Genomic DNA, 19,159 nt, shown 5'->3' with positions numbered 1-19,159 from the left:
CGCTGTTGAATGAATTTCGGTCATTTCTCAATAATAAAAAAAATTAAAAAGATTCTATGAATTTGAAAAGAGACTTTTTCTTATGATCTTTTTTTATTTTTATTTTTATTTTTTTTATATGGAAATTTCCTATGATGTATTGATAGAACATGTGCAATGCACAGAAAATTTTGACCATGAGACTTAGAAATTGTTATTAGGAAATAGCCAGATACTGAAACGGTTGATACTAGAAAATCTAAAATAAAAAAAAAAAAAAAAAAAAAAAAAAAAAAACCAGCATAAAAGTCAAAGAAAAATCACACATGCATGCATTTAAGTGAATAAACAGTAAGATAGAAATAGTATGAAAGGTTAGGAAAGGAGTAATTAAGGACTTTAATACTAGTATGAAAGGTTAGGGAATGAGTAATTAAACACCACGTATTTCCATTATACTTTTTCATCCACACGTATTTTCAGAACATTTAAACAATGTTACTAGAATAACATTACCAAACGAGCCGTAGATCTTTTACATTAGTTCAAGGAGAAATCTTAAAAAAATAAAAGAGGTGTAGGCAAAAGAATAAGAGCAATGTCTATGTTAGACACTCACTTACTCACAAAGTACACACGCTCACCTGTCACTACTTTAATTCAAAAACTTGTGTATATTATGTTTGTAAGTGAGTGCATGCAATAGACATTTTCCAAATAATAAATTGTATAGAGATGTTTTTATGTCAATAGGGTATTATATTGCCCTTTTGCCTATAACAGTGAACTTCTACATGGTTTATGTGTTTGTTTTAGTTTATTTTCTCTTTATTTAGAGTTTTTTAAGCCAAATTTTTAAGAGGGGTAGCTGCTTAATGAGTCCCGGTTGGTCAAAATTTTGGATAAAGTTTAGCCACAAAATTGGTTATAGTCCTGGAGAATAAGGTTATAACTCCACTTAATATTTTTTTTATTGAATGTGAATTTTGATAAATCCACTATTGGATTACATTTTCTTCCTAAATCCTCCATACTAGCAAAATTTTAAGAAGATCAAAGATCAATAGCTATGTAATCAATCAAATGTTTAAATTTCAAATTTTTGTAATATAAAATTATACATAAAAAATAAGTCTATAAATTGAATAGGAAATAACATCCGATTGGCATAAAACTTGACGTGTATTTTAAGAACATAAAAAACATGCAATTTAATAGTTAGATTTTCAAAATATGTAGCTAAGTTAATTTGAAAATATGTATGGATATATATATATATATATATATATATATATATATGTTTGTTCGTTTAGACCCCTCAAACCAAATTATTTAACCTAATTTATTAACCAAGTGATTACTTAGATTAATTTTCAAATCTAGGTTAAACACAAATAAATCATATCATGCAAAGTAGCGGAAAATAAATAACACCACGACATGATGACCCAGGAAAACTAATGAAATGAACCGTTTCAAGGTAAAAACCTGAAAAGGATTTGACTTAGTTATCCTCAAGGTAAACCACATCCACTATAAGAGAATTGAGATTTTTACAAAAGATTTAACCCTAAATCTAATGCTACCTCCAGTATTAACTTATTGACACGACCATGTGCAAGCTCCGAATCCATGGACTTCTTCTCTTCTTGGATTTACAGCAACACAAGCACCCTTGCTTGTGACTTTGAGATCCCACTCAAAGGTTTCAGATCACCCTTAGTAATGATCTTAATGCGGCAAATGTTCCACCAATGCTTGATTGTAGTTTTAGCTCTGGTAGATTCTTGCATAATTAAACCTCTCAAATCTCACAGAGAGTAACACACAAGGCTTCTTCAGCTCTATCAAAACATGGCTAGGGTATCCCTTTTATATGTGGAGAAGTTTAGATGAAACTCAAAATGTTTTCGCGGGCTTGGGCCTGTTTAAAAATCTACAGAAAAAAACAATGCCTGCGATTTTCGATCGGTCAGGCTTAATTCTCGATTGGTCGAGCAAGACAGAATCACACTTCCTTTTTCTGAACTCAGCTGGACTTGTACCTCAGAACACGCACATTTAAGCATTGCCTAAACACTTAGACTAGCTATGTTTTGTTCTAAATTTGGCAACACAATACAACAATGATTCTAAATATTTAAATCTAAATCTTTAGAACCTATATATATATATATATTAATAGGCAAAGCTCAGAAAAAGTTCAATTAGAATTTAAAATTAGAATCTAATTTTGTGTCATGTATCTAAATTTATGTGGGGATCACACCATAATTATCCACTTAAGTTTGTGCCATATGTCTACTTAAGTTTTTTAATCTTTGTACCAAGTGAGTTAATGAGTGCAAAATACTCAGAATCTAATACTAATGAAATATAAAATTAAAAAAAAAAATCACATATACTCAAAAAAAAAAAAAAATCACCACAAGTTCTGTCTTCTTAAAAATTAGAAGAAAAAAAAATGATCGTAAGTAGTATTAAATTTAGGTAAGAATTTTAATGTGACTAATTACGTTTATTTTTTAAGATATAATAATTTGATTAATTATTTATATTTTTATGATAAAAATTGTGTTTAATTTTAAATGTATCTATACGTATACATATGTTACATGCTTTTCTTCTTTTTGTTTTAATAATTTCACTAATTATTTATATTTTATAATAAAAATTGAGTTTAATTTTAAATGCAACCATATGTTTGCATGGGTTACATGGTAGTATATATTAAAAGCCAAAGCTCAAAGAAAATCCATTTAGATTCTAAGTTGGATTTCAATTGGAGTCCAATTTTTGCGCAACATGTCCATTCTAAATTTTTTTTTTTTAATTTTGTGGCAAATGAATTATTGGGTACAAAAACCGAAGAGTTTAAATCCAACTAAATTCTAAATCATATAATGAGAAGCCATTACAAATTTTAAAAATTTATGGTTTAAAAAAGGTGTAAGCTAATACCATGTATCATTTGAACCTCTTCTAAAAAATTGTATAATTTGAACCATGTAATTGTGATTGTTTTTAATTGTACACGTGCACATGCATAGGGTTATACATTAGTATATTAGGTCATTCCAAAAAAAAAGAAAAGGCCCAAGAAAATTTTATTTAACTAAATCTTGAAAGAGATGTAACTTGTAGCATTGTTAATAAGACCGTTATACAATGATTTTAAGATTAAAAAAATTCGTAGAAGGAAATTATGAGATTTTATGTATTTGACGCTTTTTTTCTTTGTCCATATTTGAAGTTCTATTTTTATTAGATTTTTGTATAATTTAAGTTTCTTGAAAACCACCTTGGAAAAAATTCTTGGAGCTACCACTAATTTTTAAAGTATAATTGTTCTTTTATTTGGATTTTTTTTTTTTTAATTTAGAAGTTAATTAAAATAAAGCCCTCCAAACGCATTCCAGGAGCTTCATTTGGTTTACACCCAAAAAGAGAGGAACGTTTGTCCACTGTTAAATTATGAGTCTCAAGGCTTGTTATCTTAAATACATATTATGTAAAGTTCTAATAATGCAGATTTGTGAGGCTAACTTTTCCTTGATTCCACCTCAGCCCAAAGCTCGCTAAACCCATCTACGGGCCATATGCATGCTTACAATATTAACATATTATTATGATTGCAGTTAAAAAATAAATAAATAATTGGCATATGCCATGTATAAAGTTTTGCAATCATGACTCATGATACTTAAGGGTAAAGATTAAGTGATTAAAAAAGTAATTACAACAAGTTAAAACCCAAATCCTTGTTTTAAATAATGGTTACATAGTAGGGAAAAACTGACCATTTGCATTGTGCAGTGATTATATGTGTTATAGTTTATGTAATTGTGAGTAATTGTTGAATGATGAGAGGAAGCAAGAAAGAGAGACTATAAAGGTTTATGTGGGTACCTAAGTCCATAATGGAAAGTTCTTGACAGGTGTGGGCACAAGTGCCTATGACCGCTCTTGGGAAGTATGCCTTGGCTTAGGGTGGACCATGGCAGAGGGTGTAAATTGAGTTGCCACCTAGTTTAGGTCTAGAAAAAATATATATAATGCCCTTCGTGAAAGGACTGATCTTTACCAGAGCACGTGTCCGGTGTTTAGGTATGGGGATGACAGGGGGTTAGGCACCCAACCCCACGCGACTCGTGGGTCATCTTCCTCTCATTGTGTTCCAAGTCTTAATCTCATTAAAGGAAAATTTAACATTTTATTCTAACTCACACACACTCTAACATGCATTTAAAAGCAAACAACATGGCAATATCATCCTCAAGCCTAACATTCATCTATCATGGCATTAAACATGCATTTCCAAGGGCAGAAAAAACATACATTTCCAAGGGCAGAAACATCACAAGGCAGATTCAAACAAGCATGTCAAGATATCTAAGCATTAAAATCATGGGATTCAACCATGCATATTTGTGTTCATCTATTATGTCATGTTCATCATCCAAACCAAATGCATGCTCATGTGATTATGTATAACTTACTTCACTTACCTCACTGCATCACAGCACCTATGCATCAATGCATATTCATGTTCATTTGTATGTTCATGGTATTCAAACAATCTAAAACCCTAAATAGCATCAAAGAGATCAAAACAAACAAAACAAAACAGAGAGGCGAAAACTTAAAGATATGTAAACTAAGTTGAACAGAGACTAAACATTTTAGGAAAAACAAGAAAAGATCAAACAAGAAAGAACTATGGTTTTTGGGTATGAGTGTGCATGCACATCCCAATTGTATGCGTATGCACACTTCAAGCATGCATATGCATCTGCACGTATACACACCCCAAATCCTAACCTAGAAACACAAAACAAAAAAACACTGAAAACAAGGAATCTAACAACCTAGCATGCTTTAGGCATAAACTCTATGTAAACTTAAACTAAACAGACATATTAAGAAATTAAAACATATATACAAACAACAAAGAAACAAAGAAAAAGCAAAGAAAGTGAAGAGTCAAAGTTAGAACCTTTACCTCAACACTCAAACTTTTTAGAGCTTTGATTTTGACCATTCCCCTCAGTCAATCTATTCACAACCAAATCAAAATGGATTAGTAAACTTTAGAACTTGAAGATCAAGATCAGAAAAGGTCTTGATCAAGCAAAATTTGACTTGAGGATATTTTGTTAAAAACACCCTCTTTGATTCACTACTCTCTAGTGAATCTTGTGTGTGTTTTCCACTATTTTCATCCTCCTTTTGAAAAAAGTGCTTTGTATGGCTTTATATTGTCGAAAAATAAGGTTTTGGGGCAGCTTCCAGACAATGTTAGATTCGTCTCAAACTAGAATTAAGTGCAAAAAGCTTTCCTTACATAGCTTCTGGAACCCTAGCTGCATATGCATGCCCATGCATGTATGCGCATGTCATAAGCATGTGTGCGCATGCCATAAGCATGCGTACGCATGACTTGAGTGTGTGTACGCATACGCATGTACGCATCCGCACACTCTAGGGTTTTCTGTGGCATTTCTTTTTCAAAAATAGTTTCATTTTTCCAAAAATAAGTTATACTTTTACAAATATTTTCTTTAAGTCAATTTTCATCTGATTGGGCCTTAAACCAACCATGGGCTTTAGAGTACTACCATTATTAGGGAAGGGGGGCCCGAATCGTAAAGGGTACAAAATGTGGTGTCCACAATAGGTAAATATTTCTATTAAGCTCTTGCGTTACAATGAGCCCAATGTATGATTTATTTACTAGAGAACCATAGACTAACCCTAGGCCAACCACATCTAACATAAGGTTAATTTGCTTGCAGGGGCCTACAATTGGTTTAGGCTACTTGGGCCATAACATGTCTAAAAATATGTGTTCAAGTTGCTGAGTAACTGAGAGATTAAAAAAGAGAAAAGAGAAAAACAAAAGCAAGAATTTAATATGACTTGTCTTAATTGCCTACGTACGCACAAAAAAGCCCTTTGATAAACACATATTTTCTATTTAACTAATTCATATTACATGGAGAACTCTAAGCTAATTCATAACGTGTCTAAAAATATGTGTTATTGTGCTTGTTAGAATTGGATAATTCCATTTGTAAACCTTCAATGTAATTAGTGGATTCCTCCGTTAAGGGTAAGCGTTAAACCCCCAAAGGGTTTTTGCTGTCAAGATTTTTCTTTCGTAACCATCTAATGTTGCTTCCTTTGTGTTTCCGCAGCTTATATTTCCAATATTGGTTAAGCGCACCTGTCAGTCAAATCTGATCATAATTGATCAGTTAATTAAGTTGGGTTAATTTGATTAAATCGATCAACCAAGCTCTAAAAATCTAACACATATTAAGGCACTCTGACATTAATTTCTTAGGTGTGCCACAGACGTAGCCACAGGTGTTCTTGTGGAATGCCTAGAGTACTACTGCACATGAAGAACCTAGTTTTGCAGCACTTAAAATCCATTCTTCTTACTCAAAATCTGTTTTAAATGTATTTACTTAAAATTTACTGATTAAGTTTTTGTATATAAGTTTTACTAACATCTACTTTTCAATTGGTAATATGACTAGTCTATTTAAAGCAAAGAACAATATATTCTAGTTTATCAAAGTCACTATTATGATTTCAATTAATTATAGAAATTGCCTAAAACCCTCAACCTATCCAAATAAAGACTTTAACGCAGAACTTGTTGAATTAATATTAACTAAATCTAGATGAATTTTATATAGAAAATCTATTATCATGGTTTAAACATTAAATTTAAAAAAAGATTAAATGGTTTTAGTTTTAACAATAAAAGAGTTTTAAGTTACCTTAAGAAAAGAGAGGAGAGCTAAAATCTAATTTTCGATTGTGAAGAGAGAGATGGAAAGAGGGAGATTGTTTGGTGCATTGTTGTATAAGTGATTGGATGACTAAAGTTGACAATTTATCGTGTTGAAGGCTTATTTACAAAATTTGATGCTTTAAATTGTTATGGAAAATTAGTTATTAATGGTGATTTGGCACACTTACAATAATCTTCTTATAACATTTTTAGAATTTCAATCAGGTTGGATTTCTATTCAGCCACAATTTAGGGCCTTTTAAGGGTGAAAAACACTCTATGATAAATAAATAAATATATAATTATATATATATAATTATTTTTTCAGTAAAACTATATAAGTATCAAACAATTTCAGGCCTTTCTCTTATAGGGCCTTTAGGGGGCCTAATTGGCCTAGCCTCCAATGGGAGCAACTCATTTAACCTTAATATGTAGGACCGTAACTAAAAACACAGTTGTTTATGTTTATTTATTTAGTTTGGGATTAATTGGAGAAAATTTTATTTATGTTTATTTATTTATCAATCAAGCTAAGTTTAAGCTTAAGTTTATACCAAAGAATAGATTTGGATAAAAATTTTGAGCTTGAATACTATTTCGGTGTAAATAGACAATAGAAAAAGTGTATCTATATTCTTTTGAGAATAGCTTGTCCCACCCTCACTTAAAAGTTATCATGGCTTTTGAGTGGAGGAGTGGCATACCTTCGTATTAGAACCTCTTTCTCTCTCTTTGTGTGTATGTTTGTTTCTAGGAAAAAAAAAAGTGTATTCATACAAATAATATACTAGAATATTCACACAAAGCTATGATACTAATTGTAACTCAAAAATCTCTATGTATACATATCCTTGGTAACACTAACAAAAATCCATTATTAATAATACATATTAGTATATTACAATCGCATAATTTGCTCTTATAATGAAACTCACAAACTCAAAATAGTGCTGTTAGCCTATTATACTCAAACAAGAAACAAGATTATAATTCACACAATGCCTTCTTTTAATCCTAAAAAGTAAAAACTACCATGGACCTTTTCGCTTCCAAAAACAATCACACTAGTTGAACGTATATTTAAACATGAAAGTCTTTCAACTAATTATTTTCCGTTTGAAAGGACCACCTCAATACAAAGTCCCTGTCTGAACCAAGCTATTAGCTGTCAAGCCCTTAGTAGCATTGTTTATAATTTTACATTCACAACTCTAACAGTAACTCGTTTATCTGTTCTAAGTGAGAGCATCAGCATTGGTGGTGACAAAAATTTAGCAATTGGGCACCACAAAAAATTACTTTATCTATTTTACCACCTCACTTTATAAAGCATCTAATATTAGTGGTTTATTTTAGTATTCAATAAAATAATATAATATAACTTTTAATTTTTTTTTTTTTTTTTTTACCATCTTGGCTTTCCCTCCACCATTGCAGCATGCTTTTTAATATTGGTGGTGCTAAAAACAACAATATGGCGTTTTAGCACCACCAATACTAATGCTTTGATATTGAATTAAAAATTATTCTAGTGTAGAAATTATTGCATTTACTTATAGGATGAGGATATATTGGATGGTCACACTACTTAACTGTCTTTCTTATTTGTAGGCATGAGTCAGAATTTATCCAAGATATTATGAAAATGATATCGCATAAATTGAGTTATGCATTTCAAAGAGATATCAAAGGCTTAGTGGGAGGAGATTCTCAAGTGAAGGAATTGATGTCGCTTTTAGCTATAGGATTAAATGATGTTCGCATTATTGGGGTTTGGGGGATGGGAGGGATTGGTAAGACAACTCTTGCTAGAGTAGTTTATTGGAAAGTTTTTAGTGAATTTGAAGGAGGTTGTTTTATCACTAATATTAGAGAAGTATATAATAAATGTGGTTTACTTCCATTACAACAAAAACTTATTTGTGATATTTTGATGGAGGAAAATGTGAATATAAGAGATGTTGATGATGGAGTGCTTATGATCAAGAATAGGTTATGTCATAAAAGGATTCTTCTTGTTCTTGATGATGTAAATCAATTCAAACAATTAGAAAAGTTAGCTGGGGAGCCAAATTGGTTTGGTCAAGTTAGTAGAGTTATCATAACAACAAGAGAAGAGCATTTGTTGATGTTTGTTTTTAGACCTCTTAAAACACAACTGAATTAACCTAGTAAATTAGCCAAGTGATTAACTTAGTCAAATTAACAAATCTAGATTAACACAAATATATCATATCATGCAAAGCAGCGGAAATATAAATAACACAATGATATGATGATCCAGGAAACCTCACGGTAAAAACCTGGGGAGAATTTAACCTAGCTATCCCCAAGGTAAACCTAAATCCACTATGAAAGAATTGAAATTTTACAATAGCGACTTAGACCACTAACATCCTATTGCTACCCACCGGTAGAAACTTACTGACATGATCACGTGCAAACTCTGAGACCACGGACTCCTTCTTTCTTGGATTCTCCAGCAAATACAAGCACACCCACTTGTGTTTCTTTAAGTTCTTATGGCAGCAACTGAATGATCATCAAGTTCTTGAACGAATCTCCTCTTGATAATCCTAAGCTTGTGTAAAGAAAAGCTCCTCACAGATCTCACAAAAGATTTACACAAACCGCAATATAAGCAACCTCAAAAACGTGGCTAGGGTTTGCCTTATATACCTAGGGCAAAAACATAAAACCCTAAATGTTTTAATGAACTAGGGCTGAGTTGGAATTCTACAGAAAAATGTATTCTGTCCAAATTTTGATTGATCGAGCCTAAAGCTTCAATCGATCGAACCAGGCCGAAATGCACTATCAATTTTATATCAGCACGAATCCAACTTTACATAAAAGACACAACTTTGAGCAAGTCTAAACAAGACTAACAAGCACACTCGCTTGTGTTTCTTTAAGTTCTTATTGCAGCAACTGAATGATCATCAAGTTCTTGAACGAATCTCCTCTTGATAATCCTAAACTTGTGTAAAAGAAAGCTCCTCACAGATCTCACAAGAGATTTACACAAACCACAATATAAGCAACCTCTAAAACGTGGCTAGGGTTTGCCTTATATACCTAGGGCAAAAACATTTAACCCTAAACATTTTAATGAACTAGAGCTGAGTTGGAATTCTGCAAAAAACTGTATTCTGCCCAAATTTTGATTGATCGAGCCTAAGCTTCAATCGATCGAACCAGGCCGAAATGCACTATCAATTCTGCATCAGCATGAATCCAACTTTACATAAAAGACATAACTTTTAGCAAGTCTAAACAAGACTAAACAACCTGTTTTGATCATGATTTGCCAACAATACACATTAGAGTTCCAAATACATTAGTTCCTAAGTCTTTAGAACCTAACAGTTGATAAGACATAAAGTATATGAAATATATGAGGCTCGAGAATTGGATGATGATGTCGCTCTTTGCCATTTTAGTTTGAAGGCTTTTAATAAAGATCATCCTGCCAAAGATTATCTAGAGATGTCCAAACATTTTGTAAAATATGCTAAAGGCCTTCCTTTAGCTATTGATGTTTTGGGTTCTTTTTTGTACAATAGAAGAAAGCTAGAATGGGAAAGTGTATTAGATAGGCTCAAAGAATTTCCCGAAAACAATATTATGAAAATACTTCAAACAAGTTTTGATGGACTTGGGGAAACTGAGAAAGAAATATTTCTTCATATAGCATGTTTTTTTAATATGAAGGACAAAGATTATGTAGTAGAAGTACTAGATTTTCTTGGCCTTTGTCCTAAAATTGGATTAAGAGTTCTTATTGAAAAATCTCTCTTAAACATTGTGAAAATACATTTTAGATGAATGAGTTACTACAAATAATGGGTCATGACATAGTTCGTCAAGAACCTCGAAAGTGGAGCAAATTGGCTATATAAAGACATTCACAATGTGTTGAAGAACAATATGGTAAGAGAACATTCAAAGAACTTTAGCATATACCTTATCTTGACAAAGTTAATATCTAAACAACTCTAAAAATCATATATCTTGTGACTTACTCATCCCTTTTTCTTTATTATTAGGAATGTGAAGCAATTGAAGGACTTGTCCTTGAATTGGGTAATCAACATATATCCAAAGAGGCACAATGGAACCTTGAAGCCTTTTCAAAGATGCCCAACCTTAAATTGCTTATAATTCATGGTGCTCCCTTTCTACACGGTCTCAAACACCTTTCTAATGACTTAAGATACCTTGATTGGAGTGAATATCCTTCAAAATCTTTGCCATCAAGTTTCCAACTAGATTAGCTTGTTAAACTTCATATGTGTCACAGCAAAAAAGGTAAGACCGTAAGATTGTTATTTAAGTACTCCTATTCAATTTCTTTTTTCATAAAAAATACTAAAAGATTCTTAAAATTTGTGGAACCTAATCTACCTTTCTCTTATTAATTAATTAATTAAATTATTAATATTTTTCTTTTTGGCTTCTACCAGCATTTTGACAACTTGAAGTCCATCAAATTGAACAATTCCTTAAACCTCATTGCGACCCCTAATTTCAGTGGAGTCCCAAATCTTGAGAAATTGATGCTTGAAGGTTGTATAAATCTATTTGAGGTTCACCCATCTATTGTAGTTCGTAAAAAGCTCACTCTTCTTAATCTAAAAGGTTGCAAAAACCTTAATTGCCTTCCAAGCAAGATTGAAATGGAGTCTCTTGAAATTCTTATTCTTATGGATTGTTCAAAAATTAAGAGAATTCCAGAATTTATGAGAAATATGGAAAGCTTATGGATTCTTCACTTAGATAGTACTTCTATTACAGAACTTCCCTCTTTGATTAAACATTTGATAAACCTTGCTTCATTGAATTTAAGTGATTGCAAAAATCTTGTGTCTATTCCTAGCATCATTTTTAGCTTCATGTGGCTTGAAGATGTCAATGTAGCTGGATGTTTGAAACTTGATATACAGCTGGAGAACTTTTTAAGGTCTTTCTCAAAAAAAGAGAAAAATGAAAAGAACTTTTTAAGGAATCCCGCAATTGAGCGGCCTTTAAGCCTATCACCTGAAAAATGGAATCAGCTTGAAAGTCTGGGGCTTTTAAGCCAAGGATGCACGGACGCGGCTCCCAGGCCGGCGCACCCGCGTCCGACGCGGCGGGACGCGGCGACGCGGGAGGGACGCCGCAGACCGCGCGTCCGTCCCGCGTCGTGCCGCGTCGCGCCACGTGGCGGATCCCGACTCGGGCCGACGCGGCCAAAATCGGCGCCGACGCGGCCGAAATCGGCGCCGACGCGGCCCAAATAGGGCCGACTCGGTCCGTATCGGCCGTATCGGCCAATATCGGCCGGCCACCGATACGGCCGAAACATGCCGGAATCGGCCGAAATAGGCCGAAACAGACCGGAATCGGCCGAAATCGGCCGAAACAGGCCGGAATCGGCCGGAATCGGCCGAAACAGGCCGAAATCGGCCGTGAAAATCGCCGGAGAGGCCGAAATTCTGACCTTAGATGCGTTTCTTGCCTTATTCTTTCTTTGTTTTGTGAATCAAGTATATTAATGTGTTTTTTAAGAATATTTTAATAGTAAAAATATATAGAAAATATAAATAAAAATATTTTTAATAATTTTTTAATCGCCGAGTCCCGCCGCACCCGCACCCTACTTTTTCAAAAATTGCCGAGTCCCGCACCCGCACCCGCACCCGCACCCGCACCCGCACCCGAGTCCCGAAACGCACCCGTGCTTCATAGTTTTAAGCCCAAATTCTAAAACTTCCACGTTTGAAATTCTTTGGTCTTCAAATATATTGGATCTGAGAGACTACAATCATCAATTAATCTCTGGGAATCAGCTTTCCACAAGCCCAAATTCCAGTGGTGAAGGCAGCTCTAATGAAGGATGTTTGGCTCATTGTAGCTCTGGGAGTTTACCAATTAATTTGCTCCTAGGTACATGTGATCATCATCTCTCTTTCTTACAAGTCTTTTTTGTTTTCAATTTTGCCTTCAGAATTTACTTTAGTGCAGCCCTTGATATATAGGCTGACAGCTTCTACACTCTAAATGTGTCTTCCTTTTGTTTCACATATGGGCTTCCAGGATTGGTACAAAGTAGGGAACGAGCTTAGAAATGGTCTCCCGCAGTGCTGCTAAAAGCTTAGTTGATGGGTGTTAACTTCCTATTGGGCCTGTGGTAACCTTGATTTCTTTTGTCAAAGAAAGTAGGTCCTGATGCAAATGAATCTTCCATTCTTCCTTGTCCACAAGATTGTTTATAGGACACCCATGATATGTGAGTTTTTTTGTCAAAATTTCATAATAAATGCGTCACTACTAGTTTCATTCTAGTTAAACATATTCTAACAATATAGGATTGGAATTGATAGGCTTAAATCATGCAATTTTGTTTTTGACAGATTGCCTACAAGGTGCTTGTGAAGATGTTTCAGTATAAATTGTTTTAATAAAGTTTGGCTTTTTTGCTTGAGCTTTCTCTGTTCAGTCTACTTTCTTCTTTTTCTGAAATGGTGTGTTCTTTTTTTGAAATGTTTTTTTTTTTTTCCTTTTTGCTTTACTTGGGAGTGAGTCAATTTGGAAAGAGACCCATTTTCTTCAGCTTTTATGTTTATTTTTGGATTTTTATCCATGATATATCATCTTTGGTTTTGTTGGATTGCAAATTTTTTTCTTTAATTGTTGAAGTACTTTGCTTAGTTCGGGCTAGTTTGAAAACTTGGCTTTAAAAAACAAAGGTCCTGCTGCAATTTGAATCCTAAAGTGTAACTGCCCTGCTAAATTTTATGTCTATTTACCATAATAATCACTAAACAGATAAATAAATTAGAAACTCAGCCTCCTATTCAGATTATGGCCAGTTCATGCATGTTGAAGGCATGCTAGAGGCTTTCACATTATTTGTTTTGTATGTTATAGTAGTTTCTAAGTTCTAAATGTCACAAAATATGATGCAATTTGATACTTGCAGCTTTTGTTGGACAACTTTTGAGGATTGAAAGATAGAGATTGTATAGCTCATGGTAAATTGGTAACTCTAATTGCAAAAATTCTAATGATGGTGGCCTGGGATTGGTAAGTCATCGTCATTCTTTAAATTACAGGTAATGTTTGTTGCTATATATATATTCATTTCTTTGGCATACATATACTTTTTCTTTTTTTTTAAATTTAAACTTTAAACTTTATAGTTTACATTAAGTGCAGCCCTTAATACATAGACTCTGTAGTTTCCTATTAAGCCTGTGGTAACCTTGATTTTTTTTTTTTTTTTTTTTTTTTGGGTCTGAGAAGTTAGCCCATGATACAAATGAATCTTCCCTGTCCGCAAGATTGTTTACAGGACAACCATAGTTTTTTTTTTGTCAAAATGTCATTGCTGTTACTAGATTCTTAAACGTGCAAGTGTGGAAGCTTACTATGCCATTTTCATTTTGTCACCTTGTACAAATTTTACTTAAGCACTTTTGATAAACTTATATTGGGAACAAGGTAAAAGGAAATTTAATGCAAATCAACCATATATACATCATTTGCTTGTTTGATTGTAATTTTGTTTAGTTATTTGTGCCAAATTCTTGTTAACTTTCTATTTGTTTTGGTAGAAAGTTAATGCAAATCAACCATTGTTTTTTTTTTTTTTTTTTTTTTTTGAGTATATCGGCCTCATTCCCTCCATACATGCACTCACCAGTGGTTTCTCACTTGTCAATCTCTCATTCATGGTCAGTGGCTCCTCACGTGGTTGCTAGCAGTGTTGTCTCTGCCTAAATCAAAACATAGAGCAGTGGCAGAACAACCATCCATTAAAGGTGTTTTTTTTTTTTTTTTTTGGGTCTCATAGCTGAATGCATCATTGTCATCCCTTTTGTTTTTCTTGGGATTTCTTTTCATTGAATGATATTTCTGTGTTTGATGTAATGAGTTGAAGACATATATGTTATTTGGCTATATCGTAAATAGATTGGAAGTGAAGATAGGCTAATTTGGATTACTGAGAAAACATCGACATATTCTTGTGCAGGTGCATGAAACTGTATAGGGAAGAAATACCCCAAGGTTAAATGGTGAAGATCATCATCTCACAGGGGCGGAGCTACAGCCCAAAATTAAAAAAAAAAAAAAAAAATTCTATTATATTATGTATAAGTATTGAAAACAGTAAATATTTAGCTACAAAAATAGAAGTTAGCCCTCAAATGTTTGAGTTAGTCCAATGATGCTCTTAAAAACCAATTGAATTTGTCAATCAGTCTAGTAGTTATAGAAACAATGCAGTTTTTGTTTTCTCAAATTCATTTTTTGTACATGTAGGGAGGGAGAGAGAGCTGGTGCAAATAGGTTTTAATTAAAAGTATAGAACTTGGTGAGATAGTATACAAATATAGCTGTACGAGACACAATTTATAGGCACTTACCATGCTCAATAGCTGGAACCTGTGGCTCAGAATGTTGACATGTAGGATTTGGATATGGTGCAATTACCCCACTTCTTCTCACATCAATTTTTTACCACTCCTATTTTTGAAATTTAACTTTTAACTTTGGGTAAATTGCAATTTATACACCTAAAATTTGGGTGTTTTTGGATTTTTACAAATTGAAATTTCAAATTTTGGATTTTACCCCCTAAATCTTAGGGGGATTTGGATTTTAAACCCTGATATTTCAGTATTTGGATTTTACCATCTAAAATTTGGGAGTATTTGGATTTTACACCTTGAATAGGTATAAAAACCAAACACCCTCAAATTTTAGGGAGTAAAATCTAAACACCCTTAAAATTTAGGGGATAAATTCCAAATTCTAAAACGTTATGGTATAAAATCCAAATAATCCCAAATTTTAGGGGGTAAAATCCAAATTTTTTAACTTCAGGGTGTAAAATTCAAACACTCCCAAAATTTAGGGGTGTAATTTGCAATTTTATCCTTTAACTTTTTTTCAACTTTTTTTATTCAATGGTTGAGATTAAAAGTTGTTTTTTTTTTTCAATTCTCAATCTCAACCAGTCAAAGCTATTGCATCAAGTGCAATTCCTATCTCAATCCACATCAGTAAATCATGGATTTTGAGTTAAAAGCTTCTTATTAACAATTGGGGCAGATTCATCACTGACTTTTGCAATTGCGCTGTGATTTGTCTTAAAACATTTTGCACATGTTTTTTACATGTTATTAGGTTGTCTTTCACATTCAAATTGTGAAGAAAGCTTATAACGTGCAGAGGCTTTTAGCCTTTAAAGAGCTCTCTTATTCGAAGAAAACTTATTTAGGTGTGAGAATTTTAGTAAGGAAAGAGCTTTTTTCCTTGACTTTTCTCCTTCCATGCATCAATATTTTTTATACCTATAGTTTATAGGCTTTAATCTTTTCTCCTTTGTGTAGTACTATAGGGGTTTGTCCTGTAATACTACAAGATAGACACAACTCTTAACATGAATTTTCCTGTCAAATGAGCATTTTCTCCCCTGGTCGAAATAGGCAGGGAAATCAAAATGCTATCTTTTCAGATAAATGATAAAACACAATTGAAGGCAATATGTTATCGTTTCGATAAGTGAGATAATTATTCACTAATGAGACACATGTATTCCTATTATTGGTTCCACATTGTTTGGGTTTGTTATAATCATCTCTAAAGACTTGTTTACAATGAGTGATTCAGTTATAAGTGATTGTAATGGTGGATTCATTTATGTTATACAGAATAATTTTTCTTAGATTGATTCTCAATTGTCTCTAATTCTCTCTCTTTCTATTTTCCTCAGTTTCTCTATCTTTCTTTTTCATTGTTTCTTGCTTATTTTCCTTAGCTTCAGCTATGCTTTCAATTCCATCCTTGACCTTGTTATTTTGAGGTCATATCTAGTATTCAAAGTTTGCCTCGATTTGGTATTGCTCTTGCAGCTCATACCAAAACAGTGTTATGCATCAAGTATCCAATAAGTACATAAGCTAGAAAGTAAATGCTAGTGTAAGGAAATAGAGAAGTAAAGAGTGAAATAATGAAGAGTGGTGTGTGTATTGCTATAAGTATCAATAAAACTCTCTTTTATTGAGAACTCTTTAGTGCATTCTATGAGTGTGGTGAGATTTTCTACAAAGTATTTAATAAGATACTTTCTTCATGAGTGATAATTTTTTATTCTAACAAAAATTTCACTGCAAGAAATCTCAACAAGGGCCACTCCAACAAATTCCTCCCAATAATTACTCGGACTATGTGGGATAAGCGAATTACGTATACTCAAGAAAATAATCAGGCGTTTAAAATTTTTTGGAAAATTAGCCAAAAAATACAAAGACGAAACCTTAAAGCATCTAGGATGGTTCCCCACTTACTAAGAACCTTATAGTTCAATAACATTACTTGGTTTGCCTTATAAACAAGACCTTGTTTCGAATCCCTCCTAGCACACTTGCAACAATTATTATTATTATTTTTAAATCCCCACTTAGCATCTAACACTAGTGTTAGATTGGAGATTTGCATTTAGTATTTGGCATGGCTTATTTGCTTAAATGTGAGATAAAAAGTTACTTTATGCAAACAATAAACTAACTTTTTTCTCCTTTCAAATAAGCCAACTTGTTTTCCTAACGTTAGTTTTCATCAAACATAACGTGTGTTTAGAATTTGATTATAAGTTGACTTTTTGCTTATTTTATGTACTGTTTGTGGATCTCACTCTACTTTTTGTCTTAGTTTTATTTGAAATAATTTGAGTTTCAATTTTTTAGAAATAAACCAACTTTTAACTTATTGTTTCGTATTATGTATATAAGTTACCCAAAATAAAAAAATTTCCAAAGGGACAACAACCTCACCATCAGACTTATATCCAGTTCATATCTTTTACTTTCGCAGGAAAAATAGTGTCATAGAAACGTAACTAGCCTGTTGTATCACCCCGCAACCCAATAAGCTAATATAGCTAAGAAGGTACCGCTGCCTAAACTAGCTGGAATTGGGTTTAAAATGTGTGTGGGCTTAAATTTATTTGTTTTAGGTTTTTATGTGAGTGGGCTTATTTGATGTATTTTCGGATTGAGCCTAGCATGATGTGGGTTTATTTTGAATGTGTCTAAATGAACACGGGTTTGAGATTTAAATGGGCTAAATTGGGCTGGCGCATTGGTGGGTTAGTGTGTTTGAGTGTGGAGTTTTGGGCCTAAGAGCATGGGTCAATGGGTTATTTATGTGGACTTGAGAGAGTTGGGTTTGAATGGCTTATTTGGAGGGGGTCTGATGATTGGTGGGCCTAACACTAATATGGGCTTGGGGGCTTAGAAGAGCAAGGGACGCTTGACTAATCAAGTACAGGTCGGGTGCAAGAGATTTCCCACGGTGGAAATACAACAAAAGGTAACAAAGTAAATATCTTTCCATTCTATTGATTTACCATGCTCCTATTGGTTTTAATAATGGTTAAACAAGTTAAGATTTAAATTTAGACAAGAGACTTTGGATTTGCAAAAGGTGGCTCTCAAAAGCTTTGAGTCACACATGTTTTAGGGTTTGTTTAAAATGTTTTACCAAAAATTCAAAGTTTCACATAGATTTTTGGGTGAGAAAATGGTTTTTTTAAAGCCTTTTCTTATGAAATCTTTACCTTTTACCCCTGTTTATTATCTTTATATGCCTGTTTATTATCTCAAATTATATAGATGTAAGCAACTTATGTATCAACATATCCTTATGATTAGAGGTATTAGGATTATATGAGTAGTCCCGATTCAATTGTAAGCCCATGTATGCCAAACCCTAGCTCTCTCTCCTTAAGGTTCATTGTAAGTGTGTGTATTGAGATTATAGAGAAGATGAAGTGGTCAAGGCTTTCTCTCATTGGATGCAAGCCGTTAGGCCAAATTACATAAACATTGTGTTATCTTAATTTCTTCTCTCTATACTCTCTTTCTCCATATTCTCATAAAATTTAACATGGTATTATAGCTAATATACAACACTTACATGTTAGAGACCCTAAGGACTATGGTTGGTTCTAATGTATAAGTGACCATGGTCACCATTTTTTGGTTGTTTCTTTTGATGTATGACAAAGGATATAAGAAAAACCTAGTTAAGTCAAAGAGCAAAAACTATGCAAAAAACAAGCATGCAACAATAACCCATTGCATTTAAAAAACAATTCTAAAATCTGGATATCATATTTTAGGTTGGGTAACACTCGGCTTAGAACTAAATTTGACATAGCGAAAAAATAAAATTGAAAGAAAAGAACTCCACAGAACCCATATCACTTTAGCTTTCGCTATACTCACGCCACTTTTCTTGATTTGATATTTTCTTCCCCATTTCTCATGGCATATTAATAGGTCTCATATTTTATCCAAAATATTGAAAAATACTACCTAA

General features: G+C 33.0%; 1 protein-coding gene across 1 annotated transcript in view; it reads left to right on the top strand.

Moving 5' to 3' along the window:
* Positions 1 to 8,432: 8,432 nt before the first annotated feature.
* The window catches only part of LOC115986184 (pentatricopeptide repeat-containing protein At1g79490, mitochondrial-like), a 30,778-nt gene continuing 20,051 nt past the window's right edge, over positions 8,433 to 19,159 (top strand). The window contains exons 1-5 of the mRNA XM_031109040.1: positions 8,433 to 8,873; positions 10,649 to 10,720; positions 10,837 to 10,975; positions 11,091 to 11,098; positions 11,254 to 11,750. Of these exons, the coding sequence (XP_030964900.1) occupies positions 8,433 to 8,873; positions 10,649 to 10,720; positions 10,837 to 10,975; positions 11,091 to 11,098; positions 11,254 to 11,750 (1,157 nt within the window). The remainder of the gene's footprint in view (positions 8,874 to 10,648; positions 10,721 to 10,836; positions 10,976 to 11,090; positions 11,099 to 11,253; positions 11,751 to 19,159) is intronic.

Source organism: Quercus lobata, chromosome 4 (assembly GCF_001633185.2).
Source record: "Quercus lobata isolate SW786 chromosome 4, ValleyOak3.0 Primary Assembly, whole genome shotgun sequence".
Classification (NCBI taxonomy): domain Eukaryota; kingdom Viridiplantae; phylum Streptophyta; class Magnoliopsida; order Fagales; family Fagaceae; genus Quercus; species Quercus lobata.
This window is presented reverse-complemented; position numbering and strand designations above follow the sequence as displayed.